General features: G+C 48.8%; 1 protein-coding gene across 9 annotated transcripts in view; it reads left to right on the top strand.

The window, feature by feature from the left end:
• ARHGEF10L (Rho guanine nucleotide exchange factor 10 like) overlaps positions 1-19199 on the top strand; it is a 94950-nt gene that overhangs the window by 31809 nt on the left and 43942 nt on the right. For 5 of the 9 annotated variants that reach the window (XM_061602006.1, XM_061602005.1, XM_061602004.1 and 2 more), the window contains 7 exons: positions 1519-1604; positions 2677-2760; positions 3815-3981; positions 5778-5880; positions 11869-11970; positions 18559-18665; positions 18807-18884. In XM_061602006.1, the coding sequence (XP_061457990.1) occupies positions 1519-1604; positions 2677-2760; positions 3815-3981; positions 5778-5880; positions 11869-11970; positions 18559-18665; positions 18807-18884 (727 nt within the window). Of the gene's footprint in view, positions 1-1518; positions 1605-2676; positions 2761-3814; positions 3982-5777; positions 5881-11868; positions 11971-14015; positions 14341-18558; positions 18666-18806; positions 18885-19199 lie in introns of those variants that run through there. The other 4 variants (XM_061602009.1, XM_061602010.1, XM_061602008.1 and 1 more) reach the window with 3 other exon arrangements.

Genomic DNA, 19199 nt, shown 5'->3' with positions numbered 1-19199 from the left:
AAATCTGAAACATGATCTGTTGGAGGGTTTCGCTTCTACCGGTTTAGATTTGTATCCTGTTTCTGGAACATCAGCACTTCAAAGAGGGAAGACTAAAAAGCTTTAAATCTCTTTGAACTGCTGATGTTCCAAAAACAGGATACAAATCTAAACCGGTAGAAGCGAAACCTTCGTAATAAATCTTTTTATTGGGCATTCATGCTAATTTGTGCTCATGATGCTACCGGGGCAGCCACATGCAGTCCTACTTTTGATACTGTTTGTGCCTGCAGATGTTTTGGGGTGGTCACACGGCTACCTTTCCAATCAGTGCATATCCTGTAACTTCCTGTTGAAATCCTGTAACGTTTGATACCACAAATGGTCTGGTTTGTTTTTGTCCCCCTTTCGTCGGGCTATAGCCCCTCCGGACAGCAATAATGTGGTAACATTGAGGAAGCATCGCATAATAAACTAAAGCAGAATAAATCCAGTATCCAAAACATGTTGCAGAATAAACCTGCCATGAAACACCTGTCTGGAGGAGCCCTGTGAGTGATTACTTCATGGACACAAACCTGCAGAGGGAGTTTGGTGACTCTTTGGTGGGGGAATGCACTCTGTTTCCCAGGGGCTGAGCTGAGGCCCCAAACCTGTTTTCAGTGCCAGTCCCTGGGACAGCAGAAGTCGTGCTAAAGAAGGCGATGTCATAGAGCATGTGCGGAGTGCCTTTTCTTTACCACTGAATGCAAGAACATGTTGCGGAATACATTTGTAATAAAATACCAGCCTGAAGGGATGCCATCCCCCCCTTCTCTGCCAATAAGAGGCTTCTATCAACCCATTCCAAAGCCAGCCATTAAGGGAGACGGGCAGAGAGCCAAGAACGGCTTGGCGTTTGCAGGACTCTGAAGGATGCTGAGCTTGTGTGGGAGGGGTGAGATGGAAGAGGGAGAGAAACAGCCAACAGAGAGGGAAGAGGCAGAAATATTGATCGCTTCCCTGCCGGGGTGTCCTCTTGCACAGTCAGCATAACAGCAAGAGGGAGAAAATTTGTGCCGTACTGCAGTGGACGGAGCTTACAAAGGAAGCCAGGTGGGGGATAAAATGCCGTGGCACCCTTTGAAAACCCGAAAAGCCGCCACAGAGCCTGCAGCTGGCCTTTAGGTATGTTGAGCCAGTGTCTGCATTATGTCTGCTGGTGCTTAGTCTGCCTCATTGCCAGAAATTTAGGGGTGGATGCAGCCGAACAGAACGTGGGCGGGCGAGTGAGCATTGTCACGTGATACGAAACCACAAACCTCTTCCCATCCCGTCCCTTTTTCCTTTTGTGCTGTGCCTTTTAGACTGTAATTCTGTGGGGCAAGGACTGTCTTGTTTGAACAGAATGTATGTAAGCTGTGCTGAGAGCCTTTTTGGTTGGCAAGGAAATGCTCTAAATTAGGGGTGGGAAAGCCACCAAGGATTTACAGGTGTTGAGGGCATGGAGGAAACCCTGCGAGGAACCGGCACGTCTCAAGGCTGAACTCTTGCTTTCAGGTTTCTGGGCGCCGTCAGCAATGGCGATGTGGTGGGGAGTGCACAGGCCAGGACCCACAGCTGGAAGAGGAGGAGCTCTCGGAGAGGTATGGCCCTGGGGTGGGACCCATTTTTTGAGGCCAGGTTGGGCAGGTGCAGCTGATACATTTTGTCCCGGCACCTTAAGGGTTGTCTCCAACTTAAGTTAATACTTGGAGTAGACTCGTTGAAATGAATGAACCAAAGTAAGTGAGCCAGTGTGGTGTAGCGGTTAGAGTGTCGGACTAGGAGACCAGGGTTCAAATCCCCACTTGGCCATCAAGCTCACTGGGTGACCTTGAGCCAGTCACCGTCTGTCAGCCTAACCTACCTCACAGGGTTGTTGTGAGGATAAAATGGGGAGGGGAGAACCATGTTTGTATGCCACCTTGAGCTCCTTGGAGGAAAGGTGGGATATAAATGTGATGATTATGTTAGTCATTGGGACATAGAAAGCTGCCTTATCCTGAGTCAGGTCTTTGGTCCACCTAGCTCTGCATTGTCTACACTGACTGGCAGCAGCTCTCCAGGGTTCCGGCTGAAGGTTTCTCCCAGCCCTGCCTGGAGATGCCACTGGGGACTGAACTTGGGACCTTCTGCATGCAAAGCAAGAAACTCTACCACTGAGCTATGGCCCTTTTCTTAGAAATAAAGCAAGATTCTAGTCCTCACAGTTCTGAACAAAGGGCTGTTTTAAATAGGGAGATAAGAAGCTGCTCTAGCTCAGCTCTGTCTGCACACTGACCAGCAGGGGCTTTCAAGGGTTTCAGAAAGGGGGTCTCTCCTAGCCCTACTGAGAGATGCCCCTGGGGGTTGAACCTGGGACCTTCTTTATGCAAAGCAGAGGCTCTACGACTGAGCTATGGCCCTTCCCCTAATCATGTTAATTAACTTCAGTGGGTCTAACTCTGACTAGCACTGGACACCAACCCAAGATTCTAGTCCTCATTGTGGCTTTGCTGTTACCTCTCTGTTAAGTGTACCAGGACACTCTGGCATCTATCCTCAGACCCTCTTGTAAGCACACAACTGTTGCCAGTTCCACCCAAAGTTTCTGGGCTGTTGGATTCATCCTGTTTTTTTTAACCCCCTTTTGGCCTCAACTTCAGCCCCTCCCACCATATGTCACTTTCGTTCCAGATGATCACTTTAATTCCCCAGCCCCGGAAGAGGACGTGATCTATGACGATGTTCCGTATGAAAACGTGGACTCGAATCAGTGTGGTACGCCCCCCCCCAGTGCCAATACTATAGGCGTTGTGCCTTGTTTTCTGGTTCATCTTTCGCCCTCTCCATTCTTTTAAAATCACCTACATTATTCTTTCTTTCTACTATCTTCAGCTGCACTATTGTGCTAAGCCCGGGGGCTTCATTCTCTTCTGGGCGAGAGCCACGTGCCAGAGGAGGGTGCGGTCAGAGGCCAAAGTTAGCAGAGCAATGGATGCAATGCTTACCTCGGAACAGCCGGCTTGTTTCTACATGCACACAACACACCCCTCTGTAGCCTCCATCTAGAGGCACGATCAGAGTCGAAGGACACAGTCCAGCCAGGTGAAAACACTGAAGGAAGGGTGCAAAGGGGGTGTGTGGCCTGGGGACAGAGATGCCTGGAGAGCCACGTGCTTGAGGTTCACCACCTCTGCACTGAATTCCAGCCTTTTTCCTACTCCATTAGATTTTTGACGTAAATATTGCGTCCCAGGCTTCCAAATTTCACAAAAGGTTTATGCCCCCCTGGCAACACCTTCCTTCTGATAAGCAGTTAGCTTAGCTAATATAATTAGTTTCTTAACCTTCTTCAACCAGGGATTTTTGTTTTAGTTACTGTGTTCCTTGTGAGTAAACATTAAAGAAAGATCTTGGCCTTGAGGATAATATAGCGCTGTATTAAGTGCTTTGCGGACCCCTCTGTGTTACTTCCACCTCTGGCTAAACTAGGAAAGCGATTGCAGACGCTGCTAAAGAGCTCTACTTCAGAAGCAATCTTGGGTAATTGTCTGCACTTTCCTACCCTAATCCCACATCTCTTTTATTATCATGGTTTATTCTGTGTTTTCATTTCTCCCTCTTATAGCGGCTGCCTCGCTCTCTGCCTGTTCGTAGTCTCTCATCGTATTCTGCTTAATTTTCCTCTCCCTCTGACTGCCCTTGCTTTGGAGGCCTGAAATCTACCTATCGCCCTCATTTTGGGCTTCACCGCAGCTCCTTGCTGGAGCTCCCTGATTCTTTGCTAACTGGCGCTGTGTCCTTCTCTTCCCCCTCTCCTCCATCCTCCCAGATTCTGACAGAAATCTCATCTATGAAGATGTCCACCAAGACCAGGCTCAGGAAACCGAAGATCTAGGCTGGAGTTCCAGCGAGTTTGAAAGCTACAGCGAGGGCTCTGGGGAGGAGAACAAGCCCGAGGCTGAACCTGCTAAGCCAAAAGTGTCCTTCCAGCCAAAGGTAATGAGCTAAATGGGCCAATGGGTCTGGCTCAGAATAGGGCAGCTTCCTACATCCCTAAATATCTGCTCTGCTCTCTTCCTGGCTTGGAGCATCGTCTGTCTGCTTACCTGGATCTGTCTCTCTCTCTCTGCCTCCCTCTTCCTCCTGCCCCTGCTGCTGCTTCCTGTCCCCTACGCTGGTGCTGGCTTTTTTGGGGGAGGGCCATCAGCTGTCTCCCGACCTTCATAGGCTAAAGGAGAGGTACTCCAGGACTAAGAGGGACATTCTGGCTCTGAAAGTCGGGGGGAGAGAGATGCTGAAGCAGAGATATGATGGCAAGGTACTGTCCGCCCCTCCCTCTAACCCTTCATTCAATCCACCCCGTGGTTGCCTGTGTTTGGGTCGTAAAATGCTCATCTCTGTGTCAACCAGTCCTTTGCCTATTCAGGTCTCTCTGCTTTGCAGAAATTAACCTATTTTTTAAAATAAAAAAAGCATCCCTTCAGCCTTCCAGGTTGCAGTAGTTCAAGGGCGGGGAACTTTTTTTTTCCAGCCCAGGGGCTGCTGTCCCTCCTGGGCAACCTTCTGAGGGCCACATGCCAGGGGTGGGCGGGGCCAGAGGCCAAAGTGGGCAGAGCAGCTAATGTAATTTTTTTTTTCTTTACAGTAGGCTGGTTTCAATGCAGACTCTCACACACTCCTCTCTGTCCTCCGTCCAGCAAGAGCCGAGGGCACATTCTCCAGCCTGGCAAAAACACTCAAGGAGGCTGAGAAACGTGGCCAGTGAGGGATGTGGCCTGGGGAGAGTTCTGAGAGCCAGATAGAGCACCCTAGGGGCCACATTTGGCCCCTAGGGGTGGGATCCCCTGTCCATGCGGTGCTTGCTAATGTGACTTTTTCTTTTATTTACTCCTCTCTCCTTGCAATATTTATTTATTTACTTATGGTGAGCTGCCCATCAGAAATAAAAGGGGGGGGGCAACCAAGGAGATGGCCATTTCTTCAGTGCCACCTTCTCCATGGAGTGCCCTCTTCAGGAAGGTTTGCCCCGGCGCCCACTTTGCTATTGTTTTAGTACCAGCAAAGACCCAAATCCAAGCTAATGCCTAAAATGTTTACGGTCATTGGAAACGACAATGGGTGTTTATTGATGGGAGTTTTTAATCCTATGCTGTTTTGTAGCGTGTGTGCGTGTGTGCGTGTGTGCGTGCGTGCACACACCCTGGTTTGTATCCAGTATTAGAGCAGACCCATTGAAATTAATGGACATGGCTCACTTAAGTGTATTGATTTCATTGGGTCTACTCTGAGTAAGACTTGGTTGGATAAAACACCAACTTAGAAATGCTGGTGGGCTGATTTGAAGGGTGGAATATAAACTTCCCAAATAACAAATCAGTAAGGACTTTTGTGAATGTAAGGCGGCAGGAAGGAGCAAGGCAGCTGTTTTTGTGCAGGAACACTCTTATTCCAGGGGATCCTAATTTGCTGCAGCTCCTATGGACCTGAGTGGCATTGACTGTGATTCACTTGTCCCACCAAGCCTTTCTCCAAGAGTATCAAGAGAGAGAGATGGGATTGTATCCATTTCTAGCCCTACTCAGAGTAGACCCATTGAAATTAACAGGCATGACTAGCTTAGGTAGAATAGAAGAGGACTTGGCTGGATACAACCCACAAACTTTTGTCCTGAAAGGAAAACCATTTCCACGATTGCTCCCTTCACAGAATAGCCGTGAGAGTTCTGCTAGGAAATACGAAGTCAGATTATTTCTCTACTTTTCCCTTCTGCATGCCCTTTCTGTTCCACGCAGATGACGCAGCTGATGAAAGCGGCAAAGAGCGGCACTAAGGATGGTTTGGAGAAGACCAAGATAGCTGTCATGAGGACCTTCTTGCATAAGAAAGAAGTCCCAGGTGATATTCCTTCTTGTAGCGCTATCAGCACTTTCTTGGGTATAGCATAGCACACAAAAATATGGGGCAGATGCACAAGAGCCCTGCTGGACAAGACCAAAGACTTATCTAATCCTGTTTTCCCCAGTGGCCAATCAAATGCCTCCAGGAAGCTCACAGGCAGGGCATGAAGGCAACAGCCCTTCCGTTGCTTTTCGCTTCCAGCAAATGGCATATTGTAAGTTTTTTTATGAATTTATGTGCTGCAGTTCAAAATATTCACCCCCTATACAAATATCTTCCCATGGTGGCATGCAACATATAAAAACAATTTAAAATATTTTTTTAAAAAAAACGAATTAATAATAACAGCAGGAGTAAAAAAACACACACAAAACATTTCTTCTAATCCACTAGCTGGCCACCTCAATAAAAATAAATAAATAAATAAAGTGCCTGACTTTCAGGGTAAGGAGTTCCACAGCTGTGAGGCCCCCTTGGAAAAGGCTCTGTCTCTCTTGTCTGCCAACCCACCCTCTCTCCCATTAGGCTTAAGAGTAGGCCATCTGTCACTGATCTTAACTCTCAAGCAGATTTGTATTCAGAGGTAGACTGCTTCTATGCCTGGAGGTTCCTGTTTCATTTGTCGTGGCTCGCAGCCATTCATAGACTTTTTCTCCTCTTGTTCCTCCATGGACATATCCAGTCCCCTTTTAAAAGCCCTCTAAGCTGATGGCCACATTGGTACATCTTAAGGTAGCCCATTCCAGAAATTATTTCTGTGTGGAATAGTGGCTTTCTGCCCTGAACTGACTGCCATGGCTGCCCCCAAGTTAGCCCCAGAGACTGGGCACCCCCCTCTCTCTTGGAGGATAAGGTGATCAATGCCGGCTGCTAGCCGTGATGGCTGTGTTCTCCCTCCTCTGTTGGTGGCAGTGTGCCTGGGAACTGCAAGTCCAGAGAGAGTTGCTCTTGCACCCGGGGCCTGCTGGTGGGCTTCCCGTTGGAGCATCTGGTTTGCCACTGTGGGAACAGAAGGCTGGACTAGATGGGCCCCCCTTTGGCCTGACCCAGCACTGCAAGGCTCTTCTTAAGTTCTTATGTTCTCTCTATCTGATCCCTGGCCTCTGTCACTTTTGTTTTGCTTCAGAAGTTGAGTCAAACCCCATTTCTGTTTTTCATTGCCACAGCTTCCCTTGCGTCACTTAGTGAAACTCCCGTGAATGGCAGAGAGGGTGATGAGTTTGGCCCCAGATGACTAACTGTTCTGGGCTCTGGGGTTTGCACGCATGCGTAAGAGATAATCTTTGCTTTTGTCATTTTGCTTCCATGGAGATCTCTGGTGCACCAGAATGTCTTGCCTTTAAAAATAAAATCAGTCTCATAGGTTGTCAGCTTAAAGAAGAGCTATATTTAGACAGCATGGGCTTAGCCTCCCTTTATTTATTTTTTAAAAATCCACTGTGGTACTTAATGGATGAGTGGTCAGCTAGTGGCTGGCAAGCATAGTTGTAGCTGGAAAGGCATTTTTTATTCTCTAAGTGTTCCACTTTGTATCATCTTAACAATCCCTGTGGTCTGCTGATGTGTGCTAAACTTGCAAAGGAAAAATATTCTCTCTGTTTCTTTTTGCTTATTTACTACATTTAGATCCCACCTTTCCTCCAAGGTGGTATACATGGTTTCTCCCCACTCCATTTTACCTTTGCAACAACCCTGTGAGGTAGGTTTAGGTTAGACTGAGAGACAGTGCCTAGTCTAAGGTCACCCAGTGAGCTTCATGACTAGGTGGAGATTTGAACCCTGGTCTCCCAGGTCCTAACTGGGCACTCCAATCACTACATCACACTGGTGTACACAAGATCACACATTCAGGAGCTCTTAATGTGGCACAAACAATCAGCAATCCTGACTCTGGACCTTTGCTTGAGACTTCAATAATGGCATTTTGGGATCAGGCGAGGTTCCCCTGACCCAGCATTCCTTGTTTATGCTGGTTACTGGTATTTTTTGCTAGGAATGCTGGGCCAGGGGGACCTTGCCTGATCCCACAACACTGTTCTTAAGCAAATGCACAGCATTTGGATCACTGGTTGTTTATGTTGGTTGCTGGTATTTTTGCAATCAGTGTTGCTGACTCTGCACCTTTACTTAAAAATGTAAGAGCAATGCTGTGGGATTGGGAGATATCTCTCTGGCCCACTCTTCTTTGCAAAAACACCAGCAACCAGTGGGTGCTGAGAGATCCACTGGAAGTGGTCCAGGAGCCTACCACTGGAATGGGCTCTGCTTCCTGTCCCTCTTTGTTCTAAATTATATGACTGTGGATCCTTTCCCCTCAATTGGCCCATTTCTTGGAAGTCTGTCCCCAAGCTGTTTTGTGCTTGCAGTGTTTTTCTCCAGGGCTCTTGCTTGAAACGTCTTCTCCCAATTAAATGGGCTGTTCTGTATGTGGGGAGCTGACAGATGGCTGGCTCTGTGTTTGAGGGTGGTGGGGTGAGACTGAAGGGTTTGGGTTTTGCAATCCCCCCCCATATCTAGCAGAGATGAAAATCTGTTTTGTATCCTGCCGCATATTCTACAACTCTCAGGACAGCTAAAGAAATCGTGACAGGTGAGACAAAGAGAGTTATAAAATACTTTAATAGGTGCAGTAGCAGATGCAATCCTTAAAACCAATTTAGAGGATGCATTAGTAACTTTCAGTGGTCTGAAGAAGTGCCTCTTTCGAGACAGGTGCTCCCTGGCCTCTGAAGTTGGCAGAGAAGGATTTTTTCCAGGAGTGACATCAGCAGGGACTGCACTAACTCTCTGAAACCCCCCTTCCTTGTGACAGCCATTCCCAAGCTGGTGCCCCCCACATGTTTTTGGCTACCACCCTCTGTTATCCCCAGCCTGCATGGCAATATGATTCCAGGGATGATGGGAATGTGGCCATGCTGGCTGCGACTGCTGGGAACTGTAATCCGAAACATCTGGAGGGCATTTATTTATTTTATTTTTTCGCTGCATGTTTGGAACTTGGCTGTTTCGAGAGAGGTTTCTCCCAAAGGCTGGTTAGCAGGCTGTGTTTTTCTTACTGCTGCTGCTCCTGAACTTAAACAACAATAACTTGTTATATTTTGGATCTCCAGTTTAGTTTTGTTTTCCCTTTTTTATTTTGGTGTGTTTTGGACACAGAAGCATTGCATAAAAGATGAATAAGGACCTTAACTGCCAGAACAAAACTGCCCCACCTGACCGTCGCTCCACCTGTTCTGCGCTGTCCCTATCCGGGCACCCCACAGGCAGCAAGGTGGGCTCGTGGTTTCAGTACCATGGACAACTCCAAGAGAGCAGCTTGGGCTTGATCCACACCACACATTTAAAGCATGTTTGAAGCACGTGGCTTCCCCCAAAGAATCCTGTCATACGTTGAGGGTGCTGGGAATGGTGGCTCTGTGAGGGGTAAAGAGCTGTTCCCAGGATTCTTGGGGGGAAACCACGTGCTTTAAAGGTATGTTGTGGATGTGGCCATAATCCCACAAGGGCTGCGGATCACCTGAAGGCTGGGTATAATAATTAATAATAATAATAAAATTTTATTTCTTAGTCGCCTATCTGTCCGAACTAACGGACACTCTAGGCGACTTACAATAATATAAATACAATATACAAAGCATAAATCACAATCATCAATTAATCTAAAACCACCCTTCAATTAATACAACCTAAAACTAATCCACCCCAGAAATCCTGTAGGCCTGCCTGAATAGCCAGGTCTTTAAGGCTCGGCGAAAACCCAACAGGGAGGAGGCATGTCGAAGGTCAAAAGGGAGCGAATCCCAGAGGGTGGGGGCCACAATCAAAAATGCCCTCTCTCTGGTCCGCACCAGCCTAGCTGTTTTGACTGGCGGAACCGAGAGAAGGCCTTTTGAGGCTGATCTTGTCTGGCGGCATAATTGGTGATACTGGAGACGTTCCTTCAGATAAACTGGGCTGAAACCGTATAGGGTTTTAAAGGTCAGCACCAACACCTTGAATTGGGCCCGGTAAGCAACTGGTAACCAGTGTAGATCTACCAACACTGGAGTAATATGATCCCGGCAACGGCTATGCTTTATCAAGCGTGCCACTGCATTCTGTACCAGCTGCAATTTCCGGACCGTTTTCAAGGGTAACCCCACGTAGAGCGCATTACAGTAGTCTAAGCGAGAGGAGACCAGGGCATGTATTACTCGTGGGAGCAGATGCTCAGGAAGGTAGGGTCGCAGCCTCTGTATCAGATGTAATTGATACCAAGCTGCCCGGCTCACTGCCGAGACCTGAGCCTCCATGGACAGCTGGGAGTCAAGAATGACCCCTAGGCTACGGACCTGGTCCTTCAAGGGTAATCTTACCCCATTAAGCACCAAGTCTAAATCTCCCAACCTTCCCTTGTCACCCACAAGCCACACCTCGGTCTTGTCGGGATTTAGCTTCACCCTGTTCTCTCCCATCCATCCACTTACGGACTCCAGTCCACTCTTCCCAAATGCTTACCCCCTACCTTGAAGAATGTGGTTCTTAAAGAATTGCACTGGCTGCCAGGCCTGCATTCAAGGTCCAGGTTTTGGTGTACAAGGCCCTATACAGCTTGAGGCCAGAATACGTGAAAGACCGTCTCACCCTTTATATACCCAGTTGATCACTGCGCTCTGCAGGTGAGGGCCTCCTGCAGATACCATCTTATCAGGAGGTCTCTTCTGCACAACATAGGAAGTGGACCTTTAGTGTTGTGGCAGCGACCTTTTCGAATTCCCTTCCCTTTATATATTAGACATCTCTGTTGTCTTTTCGGCACCTACAAAAGCCCTTGCTGTTTCAGCAAGTTTTTTTAAGCAGAGACCTTATTCCACTTTGCATCTGTATTGGAATTGTTTTTAAGATGTTTTTATAGTTTCACCACTTAGGTGCCGCTCTGGGCTCCGGTGGTGGTGGTGGTGATGATGACAATAATCATTGTCAGCAGCAAGCCCCTTGGCCTGAAGATGTAGCTTAATCACATTCTGGTGGCCCCCTGTGGCCCCCTGTGTGGGGTGTCCCCAGCATTGTTGGGGAGGTGTGTGTGGTATGGGAAGGGTCCGATTCCTCTAGTGAGTCAGTCTTGGGGGGGAGGCATCTCTGAGATTCCTAGCTCAGGTCCTGCAGGCTCTCCACCACTCACCTTCAGCTCTGCGGGCTCCTGACCACCAGCACTGAGAGCCCAGTCCAATTCTCCAGGTGATTCTGAGCTCCAGTTCTGAGCTCGAGGCTGGAGTTCTGGCACTCTCCTCCTCCTCCTCACCCAAAAGTCTGCTGGCATACCAAGCTCCATGCTTGGTTTCTGGAGGAAGATGGCGTTAAGCAGGTTGGCTTCCCAAGGGAAGGTTTCCCAAGGAGTGAGTGCCACTGCCTAGGAAGGAGTGATGTCAGTCATGAAAGTACAGTCTGTGTTTATTCTCTTTCTCTCTCAACCCTTCTCTTGCTCTTTATCTCCGCCCCCCCCGTCTTGCTCTCTCTCCACACACATACACACACTTGGAAAGTACAGCATTTCTTTTCATGTGCCATGCAGAGATAATTATCGAAAGACCGTCTGCAGCAAGGCATTTGGGACCACAAAGACCACTTCCCTCTTGCTTTCTGGGCAATTGCGAAACATTCCTGGGGGTGACTGCAGAATTTGCTTATGCGGGTGAAACAGACAAGTTGACCATATTTGTTGTTGTATGTTTGGTTTCTTACATAGCGTTGTTGACTTTTTAACCCCCCCCCAATAATTATAAAAAAGCAGTTGGAATGAAGGAAGGGCTGGCGCCATGCGACCCTCCCTCTGAAGTCGGGCTCCCCCAGGAGTCGGAGGCGAAAGTGCCATTTACCTTGCTGGGGGCAAAAATGCCTTCTGGGTTGCTGTTTCCTACCCTGTGGCTGCCAAGGATGCTTTTCTGGACAGCAGGCACCCGAGAGAAGAGTAAATGCTTGTCTCTTGTAACGCTTCCCCTGCTGTAGGGGATGGAGAGCCTTGCAGGAGTGCACCGGAGGTGGGACGGAAGCGCTCTTTATCCTGGACTGGGGAACTCTCCAAGGCCCACAAGCTGTACTCGGAGAGAGGTAATGGATCTGGTTGGCCCGGCCCGGATCCTGTCTTGGTTCAGTCCACTGAGATGAGGTGGCATGGCTTGCTGTGCCATTTGTCTTAGCTGGCCTCTGCTAGTCCGAGAGCGATGCTGGGGGCTCGAGGCTGCCTGGAATCCATGTGCACTTTACACATGGTCAGGGGTGCAGTTGTCTGTATCCAGGCTGCCAGAGGGAGAAGCTGTTGTGGTTGGGTAAATCTGGAAGCCCTGCTCTCCTCAATGCGCACATGCCTACAGGCTTGCCTCTGTTTTCCACACTGCAAATGTGTTGCAACTGGTGGTGTAGAGAAAAGGCACTCTGTGTGTTCTCAGAAGCCCTCTTTTTCTCTTTAGCCTGGTTTCAAGAGAAAAGAAAGACTGATAGCCTGGACTCACAAGCTTGACAAGGCTTCATTGGTGGGGGAAACAGGAATTCTTTACATGCTCAGACACTGGGGGTAAGGAAACCTTTAAGCTCTACTGTCCTGCCTCAAGATATGAGGAAAGTGACAGTGGAAGCGCAATGGTGACACAAAAGGCTCAAAATGACACATTTCTGCAGGGAAGGGATGAGATAAGCCCTCAGTTTTTTCCCCTGTGCTTCCTCGTCAGGGTGGAGAGTGCTTCTGCAGAATGTTGTTCCTCATCACTACATAACCACTGGGAAACCACTGAGCTCGAATCCTTGCATTCTGTGCATAGAACTGGTGCACAGCACATGGCGCACAGTAGCCCTCATAACAGCTTGTGCCAGCAGCCTCATAGTTGTGTGTGCTTCACGGAGTGATGCCTGTAGGTAGAACTAACGTTTGTTTGTGTGTTGCGACTGTTCTTCACATGTTAATCCTCGCTTGTCCTGTTCCTCCCTTGCTTGCACCTCCCTTCCTATTGAAATTTTTAGAATGTAAGCTCCTTGGGGCAAAGACCTGCCTGTCTTTTCTTCTTCTTTGTTTTGTTTAGGCCAAATTCAGCGCTGATGACCTGAGTTTTGAAAGAAGAGGATTAGGACTGTAGGAATCTGCCACTTCAGACCCAGCGTGCTGGCTGGCGCTGATGGGAGTTGTAGTCCAAAACAGCTGGATAACTCCAGGCTGGGGAAGGCTGAGTAAGCTCAGTATTGCCTACTCTGATTGGCAGTGGGCTCTCCAGGATTTCAAGCAGGGGTCCTTCTCAGGCCTCCTTGGAGATGCCAGGGATTGAACCTGGGACCTTCTGCATGCAAAGCAGATGCTCTGCCACTGAGCAATGATGATGATAATTCCAGTCCTGAATGAAAGGGCTGATTTAAATAGGAATGTAGGAAGCTGCCTGATTCTGACTCTTGGTCCATCTAGCTCAGTACTGCCCACACTGACAGGCAGTGGCTCTCCAGAGCTTCAGGCAGGGGGTCTCTCCCAGCCTTACCTGAGGTGCTGCTGGGATTGAGCCTGGGACCTTCTGCATGCAAAGCAGGGGCCATGCCACTGATCCATGGCCCTTCTCCTCTTTGCTTTATATTACAATGTACGTTGGCAAATGATTTTCAGAGTCAATTTTGAGAAAATCCTGGCCCTCCTTTGTGCGGGGGGTTCTGTGTCCCTTTCATTTGTAGAAGACAGAAAGTTCGGAGGAATCTTTAGAACACATTTTCATTTAACATCCCTTTGTCTCTTGGAAGGGGGAAAATGTCTAATATCCAGCTGAACTCACATGTAATTTGCAAATTGAATGAATGAGGGATGCATTTTGCCATTGATATGACTTTGGCATGTTTGCCCCCCTCTTAAAATGTCCCTCTGCTCAGGGTGTGTGTGTTTGTGTCTCAAACTGTACTCCTGGCCCGCTGATTTCTTGGTCTTCCCTCAAGCTGTTTCCGTTCTGGGCCCTCCTCCGGATGGTTAATGTCCTGAGCGAGCCAGGCAGCTGTTCCAAAATTAGGGAAGGAAAAAGGTCACCCTTGCCATTGCCTGGTCTATTCCTGTCACTCTGTGATCTCCACCCCTCCCTGGGTTGCTAGCACACTCCACTTTTCCTTCTCTCCCTCTCTGTCCCTCCCTCCCTCTCTCTCTCCCTCCCCTTTTTCCTTTGCCACTTCAGAGCCTGGACCCTTTTAGTGGCTGGCAGGAACGGACCCTTTCCCTTTTGGGGTGGCCCTGTCTGCAGCATCGGAGCTGGAATCCAGACGTGCAAATGGGAACTAGATATTGATGGGTGTGTGGCTTGAGAAAGAGGAAGTTCAGGGGTAGGAGCCGGTTGGAAGGGTTGGGGGGCTGGGAGGGGGAGAGCGGCAGCCCCCCCAAGGGCAAGATGTGGCGGAAGCGGCACTGGTCCAACAGGGACTATATCATCGTCCGTAATTCATCTTCCTCTTCGTCGTCTGTCTCAGGTAAGCCCCTTTGACTTGTGACACTCTCCGCTCCAGCCTTCTAGTTTTGGTGCTTCAGCCAAGGGCAAAGATTCCGCCTGCAGCCGAGATTTCCCTGTCTTAGCACACACACACCCCAAATTCTGTGTGTCTGGGGCATCGCAGCCTGAAGTGCCAGTTTGAGCTCTGGAATGTTTCCCTTCCAGATGACTCACCAGGTACGTTTGGGCTGCGTTCAGGGAAGCATTTTCCTCAGGCCTGACGGTGTGTTTGCTTTTTGGAGCGAACCTCCCTAAGAAGTTGTGACGTTGCTGGTTTCTTTGAAGGGAAGGGGCCACAGCTCGGTGGTAGACCACCTGCTTGGCATGGAGAAGGCCCCAGGTTCAACCCCCAATGGCAGCATCTCCAGGTAAGGCTGGGGATGTTCTATGCCTGAAATCCTGGAGAGCTTGCTGCTAGTCAGTGTAGACACTACTGAGGTAGATGGACGGTCGGTTGGACTCGGTGCACAGCAGCTTCCTGAGTGCCACGTGTAGCTGCCCTGACATTATTTGGGTTGTGTGTGGTGGTCTGTCTGTGCTGCATACATTGGCGGGGCAGAGCGGGTGGGTGGATGGACAATACAGCCTTCAGGGAAAGAGACTGGGCACCACAGGGTCTTCTCAGCCTTTTCCATCAGGAGGAATCTACGAAATTTTGGAGGCAGAAATTCTCCCATTTTTGAGCTGCAGCACATCTGAGAATCTTTCATTGCAGAAAGTTGGAGAAACTCAGGTGTGCCGAACATAACAGCCTTATGCTAAGTCAGGCCATTTGTTGATCTCAACTGGCACTGTCCACTCTGAGTCAGTGTCTCCGGCTGAGGCTTCTGCCAGCCCGTCTCACCTCAGACCCTTTTGTTCACCGCCCTGAGAGCTATTTTGCTAAGGGCGGTATATAAATTGAAATAATAAAAAAAATAAAAAAATAATAACTCAAGACATAATGCACAATTAACTAAGAGAATTTGATGCCACATGCAGCTATGATGGCTGCTGGTTTGTGGGTTTTCTGTTGGGGCACCTGGTTGGCCACTGCGAGAACAAGATCCCTGACTAGATGGTCTGATCCAACAGCTAGACTCTGAGCAGTTTAACTATGATGACTAAGATGGTGCCTCCAGGTTTGGGTGCAGGATGCCTCTGAATGCTATTTGCTGGGGGCAAGGGAAGGTTATTGCCCCCATGCCCCACTTGTAGGCTTTCTGGAGGTGTCTGATTGGTTGGCCACCTTTGGGAACCAGGATGATGGACTAGAACGGTGGACCTTTGGTCTGCTCCAGGAAGATTCTTTTGTTGCTCTTAGGCTAGGAACAGAACCTCCATTTGCAGTGGCAGTTTACCCTTGGATTCTAGTTACTGGGGTTGGCAAATCAGGAAGGGCTGTTGCATTCATGCCCTGCTGGCAGCATCTGGTTGACGCCTGTGGGAAGGAGCATGGTCTTGCTCATTCTTCTGCTGGTACCAGGGATTGAACATGGGACTTTCTGCATGCAAAGCATGTGATCTGCCACCAAACGATGGTACCTCTTGCGTGTTGAAAGCAATATTATTTTTTCTTTTCTTTTCTTTTCTTGGAAGAGCACCATGGCCAGATATCATTGTGCCATGCTCTGCCCACTCCAGGACACTCTGGACTCTTGGTGTTTTCTCAAAGGCACTTCTCACACAACGTAGCAATGGCTACCCACTTTGAAAGAGGATTAGACAAACAATGGGGCTTCTAGCCATGATGGCCATGTTCAAGCCCCACTGTCAAAAGCCCAGTTGCTGGGAATCCTAAGTGGGGAGAGCTGCTGCTGTGCTGATGTCCTGCTTGCGGGCTTCTCAGAAGAAGTGCCTGGTTGGCCACTGTGAGATGAGGATGATGTTGGGCTAGATGGGGCCCCTTTGGCCTGATCCAGCTGAAGGGCTCTTCATAGGTCCTCCAGAGTGAGTTCAGCCCTGTTTGGAGCAGGTGACCAATCGATCTGCACTCGCCCACGGTGCCTCCGTCTGATCAGGGTTCACACTCTGCTCATCGGCCCTCACCCAGCCCACCACTGGTCCAGGGCTTGCGCAGCCGCTCCTGATTCAGATGCTGCAGTGAAATAGAGCTGGGTATCATCAGCATACTGGTGATGCCTCCTCCCAAGTGACTATCAATCCCACAGTGGAAAAAAGTCAGGCACCTGTATAGTGTCTGGCTTCTCTCTCTATGTGGGCCCAGATTTTGGGGTGGGTGGTGAGATTTAGATATGGAAAACAGAGCTGGAGAAAAAGTTTGGACCTACCAGCCACCGGGCTCTTCTTAGGTTCTTACACTGAGCTTGCTTAGAAACTCCCACAACACACTCAGCTTTTGATTTCCAATCCTATATGTGTGTGTCCTATATGTTCAACTGGGGTTGAGGCAACTCAGCAGCGGAGAAAATGCCATCCAAACATTTTTATTGGTAATTTTAATGTTTCTTGTAAAACCGCTTAGAGGTTTTCCTACAGTCAAGCAGCACATAATAATAATAATAATAATAATAATAATAATAAATGTTCAGAGGCCTTGCCTTCCAAGACCTAGCAGTAAAGGGCAGGATCCGGGCTGGTCTCTGGACTATGTGTGAAGTGGCCATTCCCTGGGGCTTTGATCTGGGCAAAAACTCAATCATCTGAGCCCCGGGATGGTGGGGGGGGGAGTGAGAGGAAATAAAGTCCCTTGTGTTCTGGAAGAGGCAGCAGAAATGGGCTGTGATGATATTGTGGAGGCATTTTATCTGTGGGTGGCAAAGTGTGACTCCTGCTGCGAGCTGTCCTACGGTGGTGGGGACAGCTAGTCTGGAATAAAGGGACGACTCTGTTGTTTTGGCTGGGTCTGGACAGTGTCTTGGAAGTCTGGACTTCTACGGTGGTGGTGTTTTTTTAGCCACTGCCATTCACTTTGTGGCGTGGCTTCCCTGAACGGTGACTTTAGATCTGTTTTGATGCACAGTCTGCCACGCTCCGGGGTGCAGAGTTGCTAGCCCATGTCAAACACAAGGGTGTAAAGGTGGATTTGCTTTTGAGAGATCTGTAGCAGGCAGAAGCAGCTATGTGGAGTTGCCCCTTGGTGCCCTGTCCTGCACCCCTTCCTTCCTGCTCCCTTCAGACACCTCGCTGAACCCTCTCCTGCTCCTGTGACTTGTGGAGTGTTTCTTTTTAGCCGTCTCCCTCGTTCTCCTTGGCCTTTCCTCCTTGACTTCCCCCACTCTTTCCTTCATCCTTCTGTCTCCATCAATCTTTTGGGGGGGGGACTGTCAGCTTCAGGTTTTGGGGTGGGGGCCTTGGGCAAAACACCTTCCATAGGCCCACCTCACCCTGTGAGCCAGACCAGGGAGCTCTTGCCAGTGGGTCCCCTGGTGGGGTGTGATGGATGCCAGACTATACCAGCTGTTGGTGCCAATGCTGACTTAGGTTGCAGTTTCTTCTCAGCCTGCTGCTTTCTTTTCCCTGCTAGTTACCCTCTTCGCTCTCTTTCCTTTTGGACATCTTTATGGCTCATCTGTCTTCTCTCAGTCAAAACACTGTTCTTCCTCCCTCATAGCTGCTGTGCTCACTGTCAATGTCCCACAACTGACCCTTCCCCCTTGGCAGACTCTGTACATGCTGTGATGTCCCAGGGCTTCAGCCAGTAGCTAGAGGAACATGTGCAGATGGTAGTCTGCTTTTGGACAGGTGCTGTGTCTGGAGCCTGTTGACATTTCCACGAGGAATAGAAACTTTTTAGAAAAGACACATGTTATCTCTTGAGCCTCTTTAAAGGGGTTTGATATTTTCTTGAGGACTAGAAACTTTAAAAAATGTTTTGATGTTGGCAGCTGAAACTTTAACGGAGTACCTATCTGTTGGTGGGCTGGCAGCTCTAAGTGTGTGTGTGCAGTGGTGTGTTAAGTTGAATGTACATGGGAAGGTTTTCTTTCTGAAGGACAATTCATATCTAAGATTCATTGTTCTGGCTGATTGTTTGAATTGTTTGGCTGTTTGAATACACTGATTGTTTGGCTGATTGTTTGAATACACTGATTATTTGGCTGATGTTTGAATGTGCTTACTGCATTTTCATTGTTGCTTTGTTGTACCTGGCTGGCAACAATAACATTCTTCCTGTGCATTGAGTTCCTTCTCCCTTCCCCAATTAGTAGCCCTGAGAACAACCTTGCAACTACTTTGTGTGTGTTGTTCTCTCCAGGTGATTCTGAAGAGGAGGAAATGGGATTCTTGGAGGTCCCTGTGACTGATATGAAACACCTGCTTCCCGAGTTGGGCCCAATGCCTGAAGGATTAAGCCCTCAGCAGGTTTGTATTTGGGAACATGGCTCATTCTAAAGTTTTGGATAGGCTCAAGGAAGGTGAAGTTGCACCCTGGCTGCTTTGGGCGAGCCTCCATCTTTTGGAGAGACTGAAATGGGAACTCTCTTCCCTCTCTGTCTCTCACAGGTCGTGCGCCGTCACATTCTGGGCTCCATCGTCCAGAGCGAGAGAAGCTACGTCGACTCCTTGAGGCGGATCTTGCAGGTAGATTGGCCTTCCATTTTGCCCTTGTCTGCTCTCACTCACCCTCCTCTGAGCAAGTGGCTTCTGCCATCTCTCGCCAGGAAGGCTTTGAGAATGCGATTGGCCACCACCAGGGGATTCCGTATTGATCTGTACTTTTTAAATTTTTCTTTTCTTACACTTTTTTGGTATATATCCAATTTTCATTGAGTTGGATTCAACCTAAAAGGTCGGCTAGCCAGTACCGTCTACACTGATTGGTAATGGCTCTCCAAGGTTTCAGGCAGGGAATTTTTGCCCAGCTGTACATGGAGATGCTGCTGCAGATTGAACTGG

The sequence above is a fragment of the Rhineura floridana genome, chromosome 18 (assembly GCF_030035675.1).
Source record: "Rhineura floridana isolate rRhiFlo1 chromosome 18, rRhiFlo1.hap2, whole genome shotgun sequence".
NCBI classification, from domain to species: domain Eukaryota; kingdom Metazoa; phylum Chordata; class Lepidosauria; order Squamata; family Rhineuridae; genus Rhineura; species Rhineura floridana.
This window is presented reverse-complemented; position numbering and strand designations above follow the sequence as displayed.